Source organism: Spinacia oleracea, chromosome 5, assembly GCF_020520425.1.
Source record: "Spinacia oleracea cultivar Varoflay chromosome 5, BTI_SOV_V1, whole genome shotgun sequence".
NCBI classification, from domain to species: Eukaryota; Viridiplantae; Streptophyta; class Magnoliopsida; order Caryophyllales; family Amaranthaceae; genus Spinacia; species Spinacia oleracea.
In genome coordinates, this window is record NC_079491.1 from 89,200,927 (window position 1) to 89,223,049 (window position 22,123).

The 22,123-nt window shown below is 37.5% G+C and overlaps 2 protein-coding genes across 2 annotated transcripts; one reads left to right on the forward strand and one right to left on the reverse strand.

Annotated features, from left to right (window-relative positions):
- Nucleotides 1–13,623: 13,623 nt before the first annotated feature.
- LOC110778423 (protein NRT1/ PTR FAMILY 5.5-like) lies at nucleotides 13,624–17,698 on the forward strand. The gene is made up of 5 exons (XM_021982983.2): nucleotides 13,624–13,679; nucleotides 13,799–13,888; nucleotides 14,060–14,280; nucleotides 15,691–16,229; nucleotides 16,837–17,698. Exons 2-5 carry the CDS (start codon nucleotides 13,867–13,869, stop codon nucleotides 17,696–17,698), a joined length of 1,644 nt encoding a protein of 547 aa, XP_021838675.1. The 5' UTR covers nucleotides 13,624–13,679; nucleotides 13,799–13,866.
- A 1,061-nt stretch (nucleotides 17,699–18,759) lies between these two features.
- Nucleotides 18,760–20,657, reverse strand: LOC110778419 (probable long-chain-alcohol O-fatty-acyltransferase 1). The gene has a single exon (XM_056828294.1). It carries the CDS (start codon nucleotides 19,872–19,874, stop codon nucleotides 18,888–18,890), a length of 987 nt encoding a protein of 328 aa, XP_056684272.1. The 5' UTR covers nucleotides 19,875–20,657; the 3' UTR covers nucleotides 18,760–18,887.
- Between the last annotated feature and the right edge of the window lie 1,466 nt (nucleotides 20,658–22,123).

Here is a 22,123-nt window from a genome sequence, read left to right on the forward strand (position 1 = left end):
CGGGTATGATCAGTTCAAACTGAACTACAGTATGAATAGTCTGGACAAAACGCTCACTGAGCTTCACGGTATGCTGAAGACCGCTGAAAAGACGCTCAAAAGTGATAAGCAGGATGTGCTTATGGTGCGTGGGGGCAAGTTCAAGAAATCTGGAAAGAAGAGGAATGCTAAGAAAGGTGGCAACAAAGCCAGCCCAACTAAGCAAACTGGCGCCAAATCTGCAAAGAGAAAGGTCAGTCAACCCACTTCTGAATCCGAATGCTTCTACTGCAAGAAGAAGGGGCATTGGAAGAGAGATTGCTTGAAGCTAAAGGAAGATCAGAAGAACGGAACAGTCGTTCCATCTTCAGGTATTTTCGTTATAGACTGTATACTTGCTAATTCAACTTCTTGGGTATTAGATACAGGTTGTGGCTCACACTTATGTTCCAATCCACAGGGACTAAGAAGAAGTAGAAAGTTAAGCAAGGGTGAAGTCGACCTACGAGTGGGAAATGGAGCACGGATTGCTGCATTAGCTGTAGGAACTTACTATTTGTCGTTGCCCTCCGGGCTAGTTTTGGAACTGGAAGAATGTTTCCATGTTCCAAGTCTTACTAAAAACATCATTTCAGTTTCTTGCTTAGATGCTAAGGGATTTTCCTTTATAATAAAAGACAATAGTTGTTCGTTTTATTTTAAAGAGATGTTTTATGGATCTGCTAGATTAGTCAATGGACTTTATTTATTAGATCACGACAAACAAGTATATAACATAAATACCAAAAAGGCCAAAAAGGATGATTCAGATCTCACCTATCTGTGGCATTGTCGATTAGGCCATATAAACTTGAAACGCTTAGAAAGACTTCAAAGAAAAGGAATTCTAGAACCATTTGACTTAGAGGATTATGGTAAATGCGAATCATGTTTACTTGGCAAAATGACAAAGCAACCTTTCTCTAAAGTTGGAGAAAGAGCAAATGAACTATTGGGTTTAATCCATACAGATGTATGTGGACCAATGAGTACAAATGCTAGAGGTGGTTTCAGCTACTTTATCACTTTCACTGATGACTTCAGTAGGTATGGTTATGTCTACCTAATGAAGCATAAGTCTGAATCCTTTGACAAATTCAAGGAATTTCAGAGTGAAGTAGAGAATCAATTAGGCAAGAAGATTAAGGCACTGCGGTCTGATAGAGGCGGTGAATATCTGAGCTATGAATTTGATGACCATCTGAAAGAATGTGGAATTCTATCAGAATTGACTCCTCCTGGAACACCACAATGGAACGGTGTGTCAGAACGGAGGAACAGAACCTTGCTAGACATGGTCAGGTCAATGATGGGTCAGGCCGAACTTCCATTAGAATTTTGGGGACATGCACTAAATACAGCTGCACTCACTATAAATAGAGCTCCGTCTAAAGCTGTCGAAAAGACTCCATACGAATTATGGTTTGGAAAGCCTCCAAATGTGTCTTTTCTTAAGATTTGGGGATGTGAAGTATACGTCAAACGATTAATTTCAGACAAACTTCATCCAAAATCTGACAAATGTATCCTTGTGGGCTATCCAAAGGAAACAAAGGGGTATTACTTCTACAATACATCTGAGAACAAAGTGTTTGTTGCTCGAGATGGTGTCTTTTTGGAGAAGGATCACATTTCCAAAATGACAAGTGGGAGAAAAGTAGACCTCGAAGAAATTCGAGTCGAACAACAAACTCTAGAGAATGCTCAAGATGACATTCAGGATGAAACTCAGAGATCTTTAGAAGAATCTGGTGAGAATCATGGTCAATCTAGAAATGTTACCCCGCGTAGATCACAAAAAGATATAGATCTCAACCGGAAAGGTACTTAGGTATTTTGACGAACGAGAGCTATGACGTTCTATTACTTGAAAGTGATGAACCTGCGACTTACAAGCAAGCTATGACGAGCCCTAGCTCCAAGCAATGGCAAGAAGCCATGCAATCTGAATTAGACTCCATGTCTGAAAACCAAGTATGGGATTTGGTCGATTTGCCAGATGGCTACCAAGCCATTGGAAGCAAATGGGTTTTCAAACTGAAAAAGGACAAGGATGGGAAACTTGAAGTTTTCAAAGCTAGATTGGTTGCAAAAGGTTACAGGCAAGTCCACGGTGTGGATTACGATGAAACCTTTTCACCAGTTGCAATGCTAAAGTCTATTCGAATAATGTTAGCAATCGCTGCATATTACGATTACGAAATATGGCAGATGGATGTCAAAACTGCTTTCTTAAACGGCATTTTAACAGAAACTGTGTTTATGACACAGCCTGAAGGTTTTGAGGATCCAAAGAATGCTAAAAAGGTATGCAAGCTAAAGAAGTCAATCTACGGATTGAAGCAGGCATCCAGGAGCTGGAATATACGTTTTGATGAAGCAGTCAGTGACTTTGGTTTCATCAAGAACGCGGACGAATCTTGTGTATACAAGAAGGTCAGTGGGAGCAAAATTGCTTTCCTAGTATTATATGTCGACGACATATTGCTTATCGGAAATGACATTCCTATGTTGAACTCTGTCAAGATTTGGCTTGGGAAATGTTTTTCGATGAAGGATCTAGGAGAAGCACAGTACATATTGGGCATCAAGATTTACAGAGATAGATCTAAAAGGATGATTGGACTTAGTCAAAGCACTTATATCAATAAGGTGCTTGATAGGTTCAAGATGGCGGACTCCAAGCGAGGCTACCTACCCATGTCTCATGGAATGACTCTAAGCAAGACTCAGTGCCCAAAAACACTTGATGAGCGTAGACGAATGAATGGGATTCCATATGCATCATTGATTGGTTCAATAATGTATGCTATGATATGTACACGCCCGGATGTTGCGTATGCACTCAGTGCTACGAGCAGATACCAGTCAGACCCAGGAGAGGCGCATTGGACTGCTGCCAAGAACATTCTGAAGTACCTGAAAAGGCACAAAGATGACTTCCTGGTCTATGGTGGAGATGATGAATTAATTGTTAAAGGCTATACGGACGCAAGTTTCCAAACCGACAAAGATGATTTCAGATCACAGTCTGGGTTTGTCTTCTGCCTCAACGGAGGAGCAGTAAGCTGGAAAAGTGCTAAGCAAAGCACCATTGCGGATTCTACAACTGAAGCGGAGTACATTGCTGCACATGAAGCAGCAAAGGAAACTATATGGCTAAGGAAGTTCATAGGAGAACTTGGTGTAGTCCCCTCCATTAAAGGACCAATAGCCCTGTATTGTGATAATAACGGAGCTATTGCACAGGCAAAAGAGCCTAGACACCACCAGAGAGTCAAGCATGTACTTCGTAGATTTCACCTTCTACGAGAGTTCGTTGAAAGAAAAGAAGTCGAGATAAGCAAAATTAGAACTGATGACAACATATCAGATCCATTAACTAAACCTCTGCCGCAGGCGAAGCACAACTCGCACACTGCAGCTATGGGAATCAAGCATATTGGTGAATGGCTTTGATGTCTCTCTTTAATGTTTTAAAGTTTTAGAGTTTAAATCTTTGTAAAACATTATTGGTTAATCATTCACAATAAATGAAAAGAATTCATTTTTCCATTTAATTTGTGGTTTATTAAATGATGAGTCCCTTCAATTTGACGATATATTCAAGATAGACTGTCAGGACCAGTCCTGTGACTAAGAAATGTCTATCAAGTGAACTTGAATGTCAAAGGTTGAAAATGGTCCCTAATCGGAGTTTTCTATAAAATTGGACGCATAGAAAACGTTAGACGATTAGAATGCAAGATGACTTTGTTCTGTTTCTTGAACTATGTGGACATGGCAATGTCATAATCATTTGCATAGATACTTACTTTGGGAAGACTAGTATCGGACGAGACCTATGAAACTTTACTGTAAGAGATGAAAGTCTGTCATAAGTAAATTTCATTAAATTATTAGACACTAAATCCTCAATACCTGAGTGATTTGAAGATTACTTGTTTGAGAACTGGTTGCTTTGACGTTGACCAACCGTCGCACCGTAAAAGGAGGCTATAAAGGCAACGCTCAGGTAATCACCTATCAAATGAAGTCTAATCTCAAGATCGCAAGATTGGGATTGTCCTCCCATAAATCGGGATGAGATGCTTAAAAGTTGTACAAGGCCACTCGGAGAGCTAGAAACTGTGAAATGCATGGCCGTGCTCGGATGAATCATAGGCTATGATTATCTGTTTATTTGATCAGTTGAACTCTGAAACCGAGGAACACCTCTGGACATAATAAGGATGACAACTCTTACCTTATGTTCAAGAGCAAGCATCGAGCGACAAAGGAATTAGGAAATGCACACTTGTCCCTAAGGACAAGTGGGAGACTGAAGGAAATAATGCCCTTGGTCCAAGTATGCATTCTATGTTAAGTCTAATAAATGCGGTTCAGTATTAATTAACAAGTTAATAATTCAGTGAGATCAAGTGAGCTGAATGCCTAGCTAGAGGCCGCTTTAGTTCAAGTGGAATTAATGATATTAATCCACAGCTTACTCTTGACTGAACCCGTAGGGTCACACAAATAGTACGTAAACGGATCAAGTATTTAATAGCATTAAATACTCCATCTATGAATATTCGGAACCGACGGATCTTGGTTTCAGTGGGAGCTAAGATCGTCACAGGCAAGGAATGAATACTCCGGAAACGATGATATTGCCGGAAACGGAAATATGGATCGTATCGGAAATATAAATATTATCCAAGTCGTAGATGTTGCCGGAAACGGAAACATGGTACGTGTCGGAAAATATTATCGGAAATGGAAATATTGCCAGAATCGGAAATATTGCCGGAAACGGAAATATTGTCAGAATCGGAAATATTACCGGAATCGGAAAATAATTCCGGAAACGGAAATATTAAATATTTGTTCGAAACGGAAATTAATTCCGGAATCGGAAATATTAAATATTGTTCGTATCGGAAATGAATTCCGGAATCGGAAAATTTAATCGGAAGCGCATCGTACGAATAAGCATCGGACGAGGCCTGCCGGACGAGGCCCAGCACGAAGCCAGGCCATCGCCCAGCAAGCCAAGCGCGCCGCACAAACAGCCACGCCAGGCCCAGCGCAAGGCCAGGCCCAGCAGGCTGCGCGCAGCGCGCAGCGCGCACAGCGCGCACAGCACGCGCAGCGCACAGCGCGCACAGCGCGCACAGCACGCGCAGCGCACAGCGCGCACAGCGCGCACAGCACGCGCAGCGCGCACAGCACGCGCAGCGCGCAGCGCGCGCGGGCGCTGAGTGGGCTGCTGCTCGCGCGCACGCATGGGGCCCATCGTGGCTGCCGTGCGTGTGTGTGCAAGTGTTTGTGTTCGTGCACGTTTCCTAAAACATGCAGAGTTCGGTTAATGATTAAATTCCTAATTCTATTTGATAAATTAATTAAATTAGAGTTCTTGTAGGATTCTAGGTTTAATTAATTTGTATCTGAATAGGATTTCGATTCCCTTTCCATACCGCTATAAATATGAGGCTAGGGCTCACAATTTATAACACAAGTTTCAAAGTATTCAAAGTGAGTTTTTGAGAGAAAAATTCAGTCACACATTTGCCTATAAAGTGCCGAAAATAATAGTACCTTAAGGGTGATTCTAGTTGGTCAATCTTAAGGCGGATCCGGACGTGCTGTGGACTATCTACGGAGGGACGACACTTGGAGTCCTAAAGACTTGTTCTTGTTCGGTTCGGGCGCAGCTAGGGAAGGCACGCAACAAAGAGTATGCATCTAATCTATGCTAAATGATTATGTGTAAATAATATGTTTTCCTGGGTTTATGGTTTTTCCGCATGATTTATGAATTGTCATATGTATCATAACCTAACAGATCTCCGAGTAGGCAATGGAGCAAGAGTTGCTACTTTAGCTGTAGGAGATTATAGTTTACGCTTGCCTTCTGGTTTAATATTAGAACTTTATAATTGTTATTACGTTCCAGTTATTACCAAGAACATAATTTCTATTCCGATTTTGGATTCAGAAGGTTTTTCATTTCAAATTATGAATAATTGTTGTTCAGCATATTTGAATGGTATGTTATATGTCTCTGCTAAATTATCAAATGGTTCGTATGTACTAGACTTACAAAACCATATCTATCACATAGAAAACAAGAAACACAAACCAAATGATTTGAACCCTACTTACCTATGGCATTGTCGATTAGGCCACATAAGCTCAAAGCGCATAGAGAAACTTCATAAGGATGGAATTCTCAAACATTTGATTTTGAATCATTTGAAGTATGTGAGTTTTGCTTAATGGGGAAAATGACAAAATCTCCTTTCACAGGCTCAAGTGAAAGGGCCAATGATCTTTTAGCCCTCATACATACTGATGTGTGCGGACCTATGAGTACTTTGGCTAGGGGAGGGTACGGGTATTTCATTACTTTTACTGATGATGTGAGCAGATTTGGATATGTTTACCTCATGCGACATAAGTCGGAATCCTTTGAAAAGTTCAAGGAATTCCAAAATGAAGTACAAAACCAACTTGGAAAGAAAATTAAAGCATTGCGATCCGATCGTGGTGGTGAATATTTATCTCAAGAGTTTGGTGATCATTTGAAAGATTGTGGAATACTTTCGCAATTGACTCCACCAGGGATACCACAGTTGAATGGCGTTTCCGAAAGAAGGAACCGAACTCTATTAGATATGGTTCGGTCCATGATGAGTCTTGCTAACCTTCCTGCCTCATTTTGGGGATTTGCGCTTGAAACAGCGGCATTCACACTTAACAGAGCTCCGTCCAAAGCAGTAGAAAAGACGTCATATGAGATGTGGACTGGAAAAGTTCCAAAATTGTCTTTTCTAAGGACATGGGGTTGTGAAGTTTATGTAAAACGTTTACTTTCTGATAAGCTTTCACCCAAGTCCGATAAGTGTCTTTTTGTGGGTTACCCAAAATAGAGATTTTAGAACATGAGGAACCTACTAGCTACACAAATGCTTTGACGAGTCAAGACTCCGAGAAATGGCTTGAAGCCATGAGATCCGAAATGGATTCGATGTTTGAAAATCAAGTATGGGACTTGGTTGCTTTGCCTGATGGGGTTAAACCCATAGGTTGCAAATGGATTTTCAAACTGAAAAAGGACAAAGATGGAAACATTGATGTCTTTAAGGAAAGACTAGTGGCAAAAGGTTTTAGACAAATTCATGGTATTGACTATGATGAAACCTTCTCATCAGTAGCCATGCTGAAATCCATTAGGATAATTCTTGCAATTGCTGCCTTTCATGACTATGAGATCTGGCAGATGGACGTCAAAACCGCTTTCTTGAATGGGTTCTTGAAAGAGGATGTGTACATGACACAACCACAAGTTTTTGAAGATCCAAATAGTCCAAGAAAAGTTTGCAAGCTTAAGAAGTCCATTTATGGGCTTAAGCAAGCATCCCGGAGTTGGAACCTCAGATTTGATGAGGCAGTCAAATCTTTTGGCTTCCTCAGAAATGAAGAGGAACCTTGTATATACAAGAAGTTGAGTGGGAGTAGTATTGCTTTCCTAGTCTTGTATGTGGATGACATACTTCTCATAGGAAACGACAAGACCATCCTTGAGTCAGTCAAGGAATGGCTTAAAAGTTGTTTTTCCATGAAAGACCTAGGAGAAGCTGAATACATCTTGGGAATAAGGATCCATAGAGATAGATCCAAAAGGCTGATTGGACTTAGCCAAGAGACTTATATTGATAAGGTTCTTGCAAGGTTCAAGCTGGAAAACTCCAAAAGAGGTTTCATTCCCATGCAACATGGCATTTCACTTAGCAAGACTCAGTGTGCTTCGACACCTGATGAGGTCAAGCGCATGAGTAATGTTCCTTATGCCTCTGCAGTAGGGTCCATTATGTATGCCATGGTATGCACTCGACCGGATGTTGCATATGCTTTGAGTATGTGCAGCAGATACCAGTCAAACCCAGGAGAGGCGCACTGGATGGCAGCAAAGAATATCCTTAAGTACTTAAGAAGGACTAAGGATGATTTCTTGGTCTATGGTGGAGATAATGAGTTGGTTGCCACTGGATACACCGATGCAAGCTTCCAAAGTGACAAAGATGATTTTCGATCACAATCTGGTTTCATATTTTGTCTCAATTGAGGGGCTGTGAGCTGGAAGAGTTCTAAGCAGAGTACCATCGCAGATTCTACAACAGAGGCTGAGTAAGCAAGTGATGCAGCAAAAGAAGCTGTTTGGATCAAAAAGTTCATTAGTGAACTTGGTGTAGTTTCTAGCATTGAAAATGGCATTGAGTTGTATTGTGACAACAATGGTGCCATTTCCCAGTCCAAGGAACCCAGATCGTACCAAAAATCCAAACATGTGCTCAGGAGATTCCATCTTATTCGAGAGATCGTTGAAAGAGGGGATGTGAAAGTAAGCAAGGTTCATACTGAGGATAACGTGGCTGATCCTCTGACTAAACCGCTTGCTCAACCTAAGCATGAGAGTCATACTAGGTCTATGGGGCTTAGGCATATGGGAGAATGGCTTTAGTTTGTTTACTTTATGTTTACAATTGTAAAGACATTTATTATGCTTTGAATGTTTATCAATAAAAGTTCATTCTTATTTAATTGTTTGGTTTAGTATTAAATAAAATGTCCAAATAACTTGTGTTTTCAAATAGGATTATCGAAAACGTTTTGATAATGGAACCCTATAAAGTGAACTGAAATCACAACTTATTAAGTCCCTAGTCTAAATCACTAAATTGGACATAAGTGATTTATGTGAAGACTAGCATGTAATTAATTGATAGTGCAGTTCCATGGGCTATGGAGACATAGGGATGTCTAATTGATTATATGGATGTATAATTGATGCATTGAGACTTGACCTAACTAAATTCTAAAAGTAGAATCAAACTTCTATATTTAGTGGATTCCTTAGACATGAGTATGTCTTAATAACCACGAGACAATTAGTTTAACTTTGACACTATTAAACGCCGCGCCGTAAAAGGAGGTTATAAAGGCAGTGATCAGGTGGGCTAAGAATTGAGTGGGAGTTATGGTCATACAAGAGTGAATAAGTCCTCCTATTTGATAGGAATGGTGTCTGGACCTCTTGATGAGCGAGAACTGAAAATTGCATGGCCATGCGGAATGGGATTAAAAGTTAATCTTTATTTGAACAGTTCGAACTCGGCGATCAAGAAACTAGAATTTGAGAATAACAGTGCGTTATCAAATTTTGGCATTAAGAGACTTAAGGAATTTAGCATTGCGTTCTTGTCTTCGGACAAGTGGGAGATTGAAGGAATTATGTCCTTAGACATTTCAGGCAATTACTAAATATAAATAGGAATTAATTATGAAGATAATAAATTAATTATTTTAGTAATCATATTTGCTTGCTAGAGAATAAATGTGATTAGTAGGACAATATTGATTGGACCTACAACTAAAATATATTAATCCTATAAGGTCACACATATAAGCACTAATTGGAATGGGCCCAAAAGGTCCTATGGCAACCGGCCTGCTAAGAGAAATAAGGTTGGGCTTTGTGTTAACTTAAAAGCCCTAAACATTATAATAGTTATAATGTCAGGGATTCAGTAACTACGTTGATTGAATATCTGACACAAAAAGCAAACACAAAAACCCTAACTGTCATTCTCTAAACGCCGTACATCCCAAACAAAGCAAGAGACAGATTGTGACCGTTCTCTTCCGTACTAGCATACGTGGGATTTAATTCGTGCTTGTGGACTGAGTAGAGGAGCAACAAGTGGGGCTCTAAGATCTTCGAAGCTTGCATACGAACGGGAGAACACGCTTCAAAGGTGATTATTCTTTCGACTTAATCTGATCTATACTATTAATATGCATGAGATCCTGTGATAGATGTTAGGAAATTGTTTCCTGAAATTCCGCTTTATGCATCTATATGTTCCTACAGTACACTGTTACGATAGTATATACGGAGTATACGGTAATATATGTTGTTTAGATTGTAATATTCTAGATATTTGGAATTACCGAGAATAGCCTTCCCAGTGTAATATATATACAGAGTTCATTAATGAAAATATCAGAATTTGAGCGTTATTTGTCATGATATCATGAGTCTAGGTTAAAAACCCTAGTTTTTTTCTGCACAAAATTTATTTGGAGTGTGAGAACCGCAGTCAAATTGATTGCCGAGATTCGTGAGTTGGAGATTTGAGAAACGCATATACGTGAGTTTGGAGATTGTGTGACGCAATCCAAGTTGATTGTTGGGCATTGAGAAACAGGAGAGCTGTACGGCAATCATATTTTTATTATTGGAGATTGTGGGAGGCAATCAAAGTTGATTGCTGGACATTGAGGAACAGGCAAGGAGTACGTACGGCAAACATATATTTTTTGTCTTAGCAATTGCTAAAGGTAAGGAGGTACTCACGGCAGAGGGTGTTTCGAGCGTCCAAGTACAACAAATTATGGACATTTTGTCTAAGCCTAAGCCTAGATTGCAAGGTCATATAGAATTACGATGGATTGTTGACACCGGAGCCTCTAATCATGTGACGGGTAACATTCGATTTTGAGAAATATCACGACATCTGGAAATTGTCCGGTTGTGTTACCGGATGGTCAAACGGCGAATTAAAACCAATACGGATCCGTAACATTAGAGGGTGGATTAGTCCTGGATAATGTTTTATTTGTGCCTAAATTAAACTGCAATTTAATATCTGTAACTCAATTATTTGACGATTTAAATTGTCGGCTCAATTTACTATCAAAATATGTGTTATTCAGGATCACTCGATGAGGACGGTGATTGGCGTGGGTGACCGACAAGAAGGACTATATTTTTTCCGTGGGGTTCCGCGAGTGAGGGTCTTTGCAGTGGATTGTGTGGTTGACTTGTGGCATCAGCGTATGGGACATCCGTCGGAGAAAATATTGCAGTTACTTCCTCATGTGAGTAATACTATTAGGAAGAATAATACAATTTGTGATGTGTGTCCTCGTGCAAAGCAATGTAGAGAGTGTTTTCCCATAAGTGATAGCCATGCTAGTAGAATGTTTGAATTGATTCATATTGATTTGTGGGGTCGTTACAAGACACCTTCGTCTTGTGGAGCGAAATATTTTTTGACAATTGTTGATGATTTTTCTAGAGGTGTTTGGATTTATTTAATTAGCAATAAAACAGAGGTTGAGTCGATGTTTCTTAATTTTGTTGCTATGATTAAATGACAATTCAATCAAGTCATCAAGATTGTTCGGAGTGACAATGGTACGGAATTCAATTGTTTGCAAGGCTATTTTTTTAAGTATGCATGGGATGTTATTTGAATCGTCATGTGTTGGGACTCCTCAACAAAATGGTAGAGTGGAGAGAAAACATCAACATATTCTGAATGTGGGGAGAGCTTTACGATTTCAAGGAAATTTACCTAAAAAATTTTGTTTGCATCTTGTGAACGCACCATCAGGTGCGATATGTAATGGAAACCGTGGATTATGACGATTTACATGCATGGTTGGATAAATTGACATGAATGTACGTAGTCTCATGTGTCACATTAGTTCACACTTTGAACAAGAATGCTCAGTATATTAATGTCTATTTTGTGCAAAATTTTATGCATAACATTTGATGGAATGCCAACTGGGTTTATTTTGGTTGTATGTTTATTGATGTCTAAAGATTAACAATGATTTAACAAATGAAGTTGCATTTGCGTGCTGGGGGAAATAGATGGTGTTACAAATTAAAGTTCATTACAATTTGTGCTATTTAAGTCTATCAATGTAAGCAATCTATGAAATAATTTTTCTAGCCCAACTGCCTTCAAATTGATGTTTTTAATGCCTTGTACTCTCGGCTCCCCAACTACGAATTTTTTTCATTGACGATAACAATATTTGTATTTCTATCTATCTGCAACTTCAAGTTTGGTCATTGACAATATGTTTGCATTTGCTCTAAGTTTTTTTGCACGATCTTTTACGTAAACATATTTAGCGCCTGGGCCAACAACTAGTTAAGAAAATTAAAATTGGAAAATGTAACCTTTCATATGAAAACATTCAATCTTAATTACTAAGGTAAATACATTATACTACGTAATACGTACATGTACATTCATGAATTACTGGATAGTGAGGGATAGCTCACTTGGTTAGAGCTTCCATTCCGGTTCCAAATGATCATGAGATCGATTCTCATCCCGTTTTTGTGGCTAGCTTATTCGCATTAAAAAACAAACATTCATGAATTACTTAGCTTAAATCAATTAAAACTAACAAAGCCCAATGGATTAACTAGCACAAGCTGAAACCATTAACCAGTTAACATCTGTGCATGGCTTGAGTCCAAAATTTTGATAGCATTCTTTTCGACCCAATAACACAAATCTCCTTGTCATTAACACTATCAAAGGCACCTGAAAGACCCCTTGAAAATTGCAGAATATTATAGAAGTCATTCAGAACATGCTTCAGAGCTTTGATCAATTCACAATCAAGCATATCTCCAGAGAGGCTAATAGGGCGGCAAATTGAATAGCTAATGTGGGTTACTTAGTTACAGATTCAATGTATATTCAGCATAGTAGTCAGGAACTTTGTAAAATTCTACAGGAGGACAACTTAGGAGTCTAACTCGAGCGAAGGGTATCATAACGGTTTGTGTATTATTTTCCTTACCGTATAAAAAAAAATGAAAACTAACATAGCCCAATGGATTAACTAGCACAAGCTGAAACCATTAACCAATTAACATATGTGCATGGCTTGAGTCCAAAATTTTGATAGCAGCCTTTTCGACCCAAGAACATAAACATCAGCCACTCTATTATTTCAAATCCAGCCACTCTGGTTGTTTTCAAATCCAGCCCATTCTGGTTGTTAAACACTTGAACGAAGAACACCGCATCATTTACTTGTTTATTTATTATTTAAAAAAAAAATCAATGAATTCATTTAAAAAGAAGACTAGAACAAACTTTGATTCCAACGTATGCAAAGTTTTACGTATAAAATGACCATAATGGTCGGAAAAAATAGGGTCTTCATACTTAATCGCCATTTGAAGCATATTGTATTAATGTAATTATTCAAGTAGATGCTACCTTCCAAGTGCCAACCTGAATTTTGTATTACATTACCAATATCTAGTCCATTCATCGGTTTATTTTCTAGTTGCTCCATTTTAATTTTTGACACTAGTTATCCACTGATTTTTGACTATCGTTCCTATTTATACATAATGAAAAACAAAATTACGATTGATATCGTTAATTAGATTTGTCTTGAACTTCCAAACTATATTTTAAAAATATCACACAATTAAAACTATTAAGAGCCGCTAAAGTTAATTGGGCATTGACAAACGTGTCAAGTTAAAATTCAAACCACTACTAAACCATTAATTAATTCGCAATTATTACATACTCCTACGTATTAATTTAATTTCATACGTAGTACGTAATACATAGTCCATTTTATAATATAGCACATGCAACTTGCAATTAGCTGAAATTTAGTTTTATTATTTTGGCATAGTGGGTTATTAGCCGCCTTGTTTTCCTATGAATAATTATCCTAGGAGAAATCATGTGAAACTCAATTAATTTAAGATTAAGGTGCTTATATATATAATACCCTCATTTGCTAATTTTATGTACACCAATCAATCAGTATAGTAGGTAATTATATAGCAATCATCCTTGTTAATTATCTTCTTCTTTGAAAATATTTTTCACAAGTTCTTATTCTAGCAAATGTATATGTAATGGTTAGTTTGTTACATGTTATTGTGTTATAGGTGAAAAAGGGCGGCTAGCTTATCATCGAACTTGGACCAAAACTGCAAAAGAGCTAATCAATTCAAAGATGGAGTATATAGGAAAATTGAGTACGTATATTTGAATCTTTTGTTAACTTTATGTTACACAATATAATAATCTATAAAATAGGTCAGGCTCGGCTTGTTAACACCTCTATTAGTCTACTGGGACACCTTAATTCATTTTGGGTGACTCTTTTTGATTAACTTATATTTAAATTTCCCTTTGAATATATGCAGTACATATACAGAAATGGGTGAATTTGTTTTCCGGCTATATACTATGGCTACTGATGGTGTACTTAACCGATGTATGGGAGCTTGAAATAGTTCATGCAGCTGGAATTATCAATATATGGATGGGCCTCATTAAAATTTTGCCAATTGTTTTCGCTTATCTTGCTGACGCTTTCCTTGGCAACTCTTTCGTCGTCATCTTTAGCAGCTTCTCCTCCATGATTGTAAGTCACCTTACCTTAGCTTATTTCTACTCTTGATCGACAGTTTTTCATCTAAGAAGTTGAAAGGGTAGCAAGTCAAGTACCTTGTTGAGAGAAGCTAGTATTGGTTCCGGACTAGACCTGGTTATTGGACAGGGTAGTCCAATGGATATAGGGTTAGGGTCAAGTTAATAGGGCTTTTATTGGTCAGGGCTCTTATTGGACAGGGCCTTTATTGGACAGGGTCATTATAGGGTCAAACTTATACTACAATTATTTTAAAAATTAAAATAGTAATGATACAAAAAATTACGTGTATAGCTTCGTATTCACTTGTACTTGCACATGGCTCTTTTGTTTTTCATTTTTCATTGCTCGTTTATTGACCCGCCCACTAATGACCCGCTATTGACCCGCAACCCGCTTTTGACCCGTCCATTATCGACCCGTTAAAAATGACCCTTTTAATACCCGACCCTCTTTTGACCCGCCCCGACCCTGACCCGACCCGCCCGATAACCAGGTCTATTCCGGACAATGAAATTTATTTTGGGAAGATGGAATTTAATTAGGGATGCGGCGTTTTGTTCATTTAACTTTCACTTATCTATTAGGATTAACTTATCGAAATTTATTTATGTAAATTGAAATTTCAGAAATTTTATTTTCGTGAACTGACACTACAAGAAATCGTACTATTAATGACGGGGTTAAAGGCCAATAATTGTTGAGTAACGACGGGATTTTCCGTCGTAAACCCGTCATAAAAAGGGGGCCGTCGTTAATGGAAAATTTCGTCATTAACCTGTCGTAAATGGCATTTGCGACGGTTGTTCCCGTCTTTGTTGGGTTCTTATCCCGTCGCAAAAGCCCTTTTGCGACGGGATTTTTACCCGTCGTTATTCTGCGACGGGATTTTTACCCGTCGTTATTGGGAAATGATAAATTCAAGGAAAATTTTATTTCTTCCAAGGAAATCCACATTTTTTTTAAAGTTGATTTCCTTGGAAGAAGTGAAATTATTCCTTGGATTTATCATTTCCCGTCGTTATTAATTAGGTTGTCATAAAAGATACAAATTTTTGTAGTATGATGTTATAATCTGAACTTATTTTTCTTGAAATAAGTGAAAATATATATAAGGTCTAACTGCATAGTATTGACTTAACTTTTAAAACAAATACCAAAGTAAAATATTTCATTTAAACAAATTAATGTTCTTGTTCATTTCAATATTTCAACTCTTTTGTCATCATTCTTATCCAACTAATGATCGAGCATTTAGTAGTAATTCCTATAATACTTTTGTATGAAGCCGCCTTAATTCTTATCCAACTATTAAGCTTATAATTATATATGCTTATATTATTAAGGTCAACTTAAGTAATATCTAACTAATGAACTTGTACCAAATGTTGATAATAATTGTAGGGACTTGGTTTAATATGGATGTCAACACCACCAGTGTTGGGCAAATCTAATGGGAATTGCACTCAATACAGGCCTGAATGCATCGGCGAGCAGCAAAAACAACTCTTTTACTCAGGCCTCGTCTTCACTGCATTAGGAATGGCCTCGCTCTCTGCTTGTTATACGCCCTTTGCGCAGGAGCAAGCAGAGGAGGACACTACTAGTAGTAGACGTTCCACAGGGTGGTGTCGGACTCATTTGGTTGCATTTGCCGCGCTTATAATAGCAGCCTTTGTTAAGCCATGGGCTATCTTATTTGGAATTTGTGCCATACTTGGTGTGGTTTCTTTCCTTGTTTGCTTGATCTTGAGGGTTTGTTTAGGGGTCGGAAACCCGGTTTCAAGGCCTCAAGGGAGCCCCTTGACTACTATCTTTCGTGTTCTTTTCGCTGCTTCCTCCAAGAGCTTCTGCTCCCGCCCACAGGATACTGATAAGCTTTACGAGAAAACTGATCCTCTCCAACTTCAACAAGAATTATTGCCTCACACTAAAGGCCTCGGGTAAAAAACATACAAAAATTTCAATCTATTACTTTCTACTAAAATAGACATTAAGAATGACACATGTTGATCACTTAATGGTGCAAAAATTTTCCGCCAAAATTCTTTTCTAAAACATATTTACTTTATTTTCTAAAATTTTCTAACATCTTTTAGTAATGGTTTATGTACGGAAAAAAAAATACATATTTAAAAATGATGAAAATAATATATGCCACATAATACAGAGTTTGCAAAAAATGAATTTTTTTATAATATTTTAGTCAAATGGATATATTAATAAAGGAAGAACACGTGGATTATTTACTTAATATTTTGGTCAAATTAACATACATACTCCGTAGTACGGAGTATACCGAACATTGTAGTCAAACTAGCCTATTAAGAATATGAAATGAAAGTCTTTAATAATGATTAGGTAGTAGGACGGAAGTTGCTTATATTATTTTGTACATAATTAAAGGAGTATGTTGAAAATTTGTTGACTATGTAGTAAACTTAGGGAAATTACTATATTATAAAAAGATAGTAAAATAATTTTAGAATATGCGTTCATACACGGAACCTTCATTGTAGTGTATTAAACTTGTATTGTTACACGTTTCAGGTGTCTCGACAAGGCTGCTATAATTGAAGCCGAGCCGGCGTTAGAGCAACAAGAGAAGAAGAGATGGAGCCTTTGCAAAGTAACAGAAGTCGAGGAAACGAAGATATTCATACGTACAATACCCATATGGATGACCTACATAGTTTGTGGGATTGTATCATCCGTAGGTGCTACCTTCTTTCTGGAGCAAGCAAACAACTTGGATCGTAGAGTAGGAAAGGCAAAAGCCCCTCTTATACTCTTCTTTTGGTTTTATGACCATTTTAGGAAAAGCTTCACTACCGGCTTTATGCCAACATTTGCACTAAGTCGACGTTACATTCCTCGAATTGGAATTGCAGTTGCGATAATGTATGCAACCCTCTCTTGTATCGCAGCAGCAAAGATTGAAACAAGAAGGCTTGGAGTTGTAATGAGGTATGGCTTAATTGATAGGCCTAATGAAAGAGTACCTATGACTATCTTTTGGCTTTTACCTCAATTTGTGTTGCTTGGTTGCCTCGATGGGATTCATCGGTTGATGGCTTATGGGTTTTCATTAGATCAAGCTCCTAAATCAATGGTCAAGTACTTTAACCTTTTCGGGAGGGGCTTTTATGGCCTTGGAGTTATGGGAAGTGTTGCGTTAGTCCAAATTGTAGGGAAGATTAGTGAGGGGAGAACTGGAACAAATTGGTTTCAAAGCACATTGAATGCGAGCCGAGTAGATAACTATTACTGGGTGTTAGCTTCAATGGCTGCTATAAACCTTGTGATATTTGTTGTGGTTTCATGGTTGTATCGCTATAGGGAACCAACAAGAGAAGGGCAGTTGCCGGAAGGGCTATTGCCAGCAGGCTTCATGGATGATGATCATATTTAATTCCTAACATTTTGTGATTTTTATTTGTTTTCTTTGTTGTTTGTTGTTTGTTGTTTGTTGTTTGTTGTTTGTTGTTTGTTGTTGAGCTTAGCTTGTTTGTTGTGTCTAGTTATGGATTTGATCATTTTATGTATTGATATTACTACTCATTGCATATTTTCTTTGTATAAAACTTTTTATACGGAGTGGCTCATTAAAAGCCTCTCTAATCGATTGAATTCTTTCTATTCCGACTTCTTAAAAATATGTTATAGTTTGTTGATAAGCAGAGTATTCTGATATTAGAGAAGAGTAGAAGACAAGAGGAAGAATTGATATTCTTTATTAGTTCTTGCTATTAAAATATGACTTGAATCGGTCAAGCCCCTAATTCATAATATTTGTGATTTTTTTTTTTCATTCGTTGTTTGTTGTTGAGCTAGCTAGCCACTTGCAGTGGCGAGGCTAGTGGAGTGCCAAGGTAGGCTATGGCCTCCTTTAAGGCTCCGTTTGGTAAGGCGTAAATCGTTTTCATTGGAAAATGATTTTCCATGGAAAACATTTTTCAAGGGAAAACACAATTTCAAACTAGTTCTCCTTTGTTTGGTACCTTAAAGGAAAATGGGAGAAGATGGTGAAGATTGAGGGGAAGAAAGGAGAGGAGGTAAGGAGGAAAAGTGGTTTCCCTCCATTTCCAATGGAAAAGGGTTTTCCACCTTAAAAGTTATGGAAAATTGTTTTCCATCCCTTACCCAACCAAACAACGTAAAATGATTGAAGAGAGGAAAATCGTTTTCCATGAAAACGTTTTACGCCCTACCAAACGGAGCCTAAGAGTTGAGTATATATTTAGTGAATTGAAAGTCACAGTGTTTAATTTGATGTACAGTGTAACTATGAATGTGTAATTTTCCCGGTATCTAAGCAATGCATTAATACTGAAATCTTTTCTGGAGAAATAATCATCTTATATTGAATAAAGGAATGGATTTTGCACCAGTCCCATGATTGAGATCCGTGACTACATGAAATGTAGGTAGTTATTTACAGTTAAAATTATGGACATAAGCCCTGAAAGGTAGTTAAAACCAAAGTTCCAAATGACTTTTATTTATCTAATAAACATAAATCAAATCAGAACATAATACGATTTTATACCAGTCCGAACCCGGCCCGTTGAACAGGTCTGGCCATATCTTATACCAAAAATCTACGAACCAAATACACCATTCCTATCACATCCCCTCCCTGCTATTCTCCAAACAGGGAGAAAAACCAACCAATAGGAAGTTGATATTACAAAGGCAAGCGTTAATGGCACCGAAACAACCGGATGGATCGGTGACCATCCTAGGGTTCGAACCCAAAACCTCTTGACTAACATCTCAAGAGCCATGAAAATTCCTTGTAGAACAAAGAAGTTGGTAATTTCCCAAGTGGGCTTCATCCCACAAGTCATGTGGTAGAACATTATCTCATGCATGATCCCGGATACCACAAGTGTGACAACCAATGCAACCACCTTACTAGGACCAAGACCAACCCTTGTGGAACCTTCTAGTAGTTTCCGAGTTGGATCATATATTGTGTGTCTCAGTATGTCTGAAGAAACTCTGTTCCATCTCTTGCCCCAGAAATTTTGAAGTGATGTAGCTCTGTAGGGTTGCTTCAGGATAGGTAGTGGCACTAACTGCGGCAACATTTGATGGACGACGAGTAAAACTGCTAGGAGAAACATTACTGCATTGCGAAAAGAAAGGGCGAAAATTGATACTGACATTGCTAGTGCTAGTAGTTGCAGTACATTTTCTGAAAACAGATTATCAGTACTACTACTACTTGACTTATTTCTGACTTTAAATGGAAATGCAGCGACAACCACAAAGTTTGCATAACTATCACAAAGGATAAGATCACCTTTGTCAAACGAAAAGAGTAGGAGTTTGAAAGAGGAAATCCAAGAAATAAAGAAAGATGACAACCCTCGAAGGGAGATAGAGGTAGGGAAATACCAAGGGGTGAGATACAGAATGTAGAATACACCAAGGAGAGATATCAGCCTTGGTACGCCTTTAGGCAGCTTCTTGACAATGAAATAGCAGTAGCCATATGACAACAATAACAGTAAGAGTAGAATGGATGGTGATAATGAATCTGAGTATGAGGAATTGACTCCGTCATGAAATTCTGTTGACATGTTTGAATTGTGCACCAATGAACAAAACTACCAAATATGAAGATTTGATAACTTTGTTGGGATCTATAATAATTAATACGAAGTACAAGATTGATCAACAGATTTCAACATTTTGCTGAAAACTAGCTTAAATGTCTCATCTGTATGATTGAAACTTAAACGTGTAAATTGGTTAATGAGAGACCTTTTTCTGGACAACATTTAGCCTGATTATTTATTTTGGGAGTATTGGGTGGTTAGGATAGTGCTTATGAAAGTGAAAGAAGATAAGCTTTGTAAAAGTGTAAACTTATACTACCTCCATTTCAAAATAATTTTTATAGTTAATATTTGCATATGTATTAAGATTTAGAGAGAAAGAGTGTAAAAATAGTAAGATTAGAGAGACAGAGTGTAAAAAGGTGGGTGAATATAATAAAATACGGATGAAATAAGATAAATGTGTATAAAAGTGGTTGGGTGTAAGAAAATAATGAATAAAGGAAATTGAGTGGAAAATTGTAAATTAATGTTGTGGGTTATGAAAAGTAAGATAGTAATTTTTCATGTCCATAATAAAACACAATATAAAAAACATTATAAAAATGACTAAAACGAAAAGTGTAAAAATTATTTAAAACGGAGGCAGTACTACACTATGCTACGTAAAGTTAGATCCCAAAATCAATTGACAAAGAGAAGAAAAACTCCGTAAACATACACGAAGTCTCAACACTTCTCCTAGTTATCATTCATTCCCTACATATAAAACAGTCCGACCCGCCTATGAAGAGGCAACACTATATATTTACATTACACTCGGATGCACCTTGAGAGGTCCCCCCACCCACCCATTTTCCCTCACTCGGTCGAAAGAGGAATAAAAACACGCTCGGGTACACTTAGCTTTAGGTGCACCCGAATATTCCCACAACATTAAACCACTTATGAAAATAAATTCGAGTGAATTTTATCTTAAAACCAATAGAAAAATGTGAGTTTAATAATCTTTAAACTTAATCCGTTTATCTTTTTCTTCTATTCTTTGATATAGAACCAACCAAGTTAGTTAATGAGAGTGAAGAGGTCCAATTGGCCATTGCCAAGCTAGACTGCATTTACTACATGCAACAAGTTGAACACTGGCCACATCCACAGTCCACAGGCTTGCTGCTTCAAACTGATAAGATGCACATTTCCATAAGGTAGTTGAGAGATGGAATTAAATCTAGCAATTATGAAATCTAACAGAATTTCTCCTAGGCTACATTTTTATATACAACATGGTTTTTTATTTATTTAATGAAATACTCCCTCTGTCCCTTAATACTTGCACCATTTTTCTTTTCGGGTTGTCTCTTAATACTCGCACCGCTTTTGTAAATGAAATTTTTTTATCAATAATACACTATTTCTCACACTTATCTACCAACCCACCTACACTCGTACTCCCTACAAAAAATTATTTAAAAATTCACACCCCCACCACCCTTACACATTTCCCACTAACTATATTAAAAAAAATACCTCACTATCAGCTACTAACCCATTAAATTAATAAGTCAATTCAAGTGTCATAAACTCCGCACCGGTCAAACTGATGCGAGTATTAAGGAACGGAGGGAGTATACCAACATCAATGAGAGAAGGAAAAAAAAAAACGAAAACAAAAATATAAATATAAATATAAATAGGAAAAAGAAACAAAAACAAAAACAAAAAAACTCAGTCTAGTTAGAGTAACATGATAAGTGGTAAACTGGTGATCTTGATTTGCAGAGTCATGTCCTAATCAATTAGACTCCTGGACCACTAATCCTAGTTAAAAATGAAAATTTTAACAATTTACCAACATTTCACACCATAAAACCTTCTAATATTTCTAAATTACCTTCAAAGATTGGATGTAAGGGTAACTATGGACGATTTCAAGTAAAAGCGAGCAGGAAATAACAATGCCCTTACTAACTGCTCTCTTCTCTTTTCCTAACCTATAAACTCGAAGTTTGTTTTACTGATCAAATTGAGGTTTATGTGAGGAGATCCTCTCCATTTTCTAAAAGAAATAGATGGTCCATTTACAAAATCAACGGTTGTGATTGTGGAGGACGAAAAGAGAAACTTTTGGGAATTGTTTTTCTTTTTTTTTAACATTCTCGAATATCATAATCTTCAGATAGGAAATAATTGAAAAGAAATAAAGACGATCCTAACATAAGTTTTACTTGTTAAAATACCAATAATCACCATCAAACTTTTACATGTATTTT

Excerpts from the sequence above, each read along its gene's own strand:
- LOC110778423 (XM_021982983.2), top strand. The coding sequence starts at position 13,867 with ATGGAGTATATAGGAAAATTGA. Across the intron at positions 13,889-14,059 it reads GGAGTATATAGGAAAATTGA|TACATATACAGAAATGGGTG; the intron begins GTACGTATATTT and ends GAATATATGCAG. Across the intron at positions 16,230-16,836 it reads CCTCACACTAAAGGCCTCGG|GTGTCTCGACAAGGCTGCTA; the intron begins GTAAAAAACATA and ends TACACGTTTCAG.
- LOC110778419 (XM_056828294.1), bottom strand. The coding sequence starts at position 19,874 with ATGTCAACAGAATTTCATGACGGAGTCAATTCCTCATACTCAGATTCA.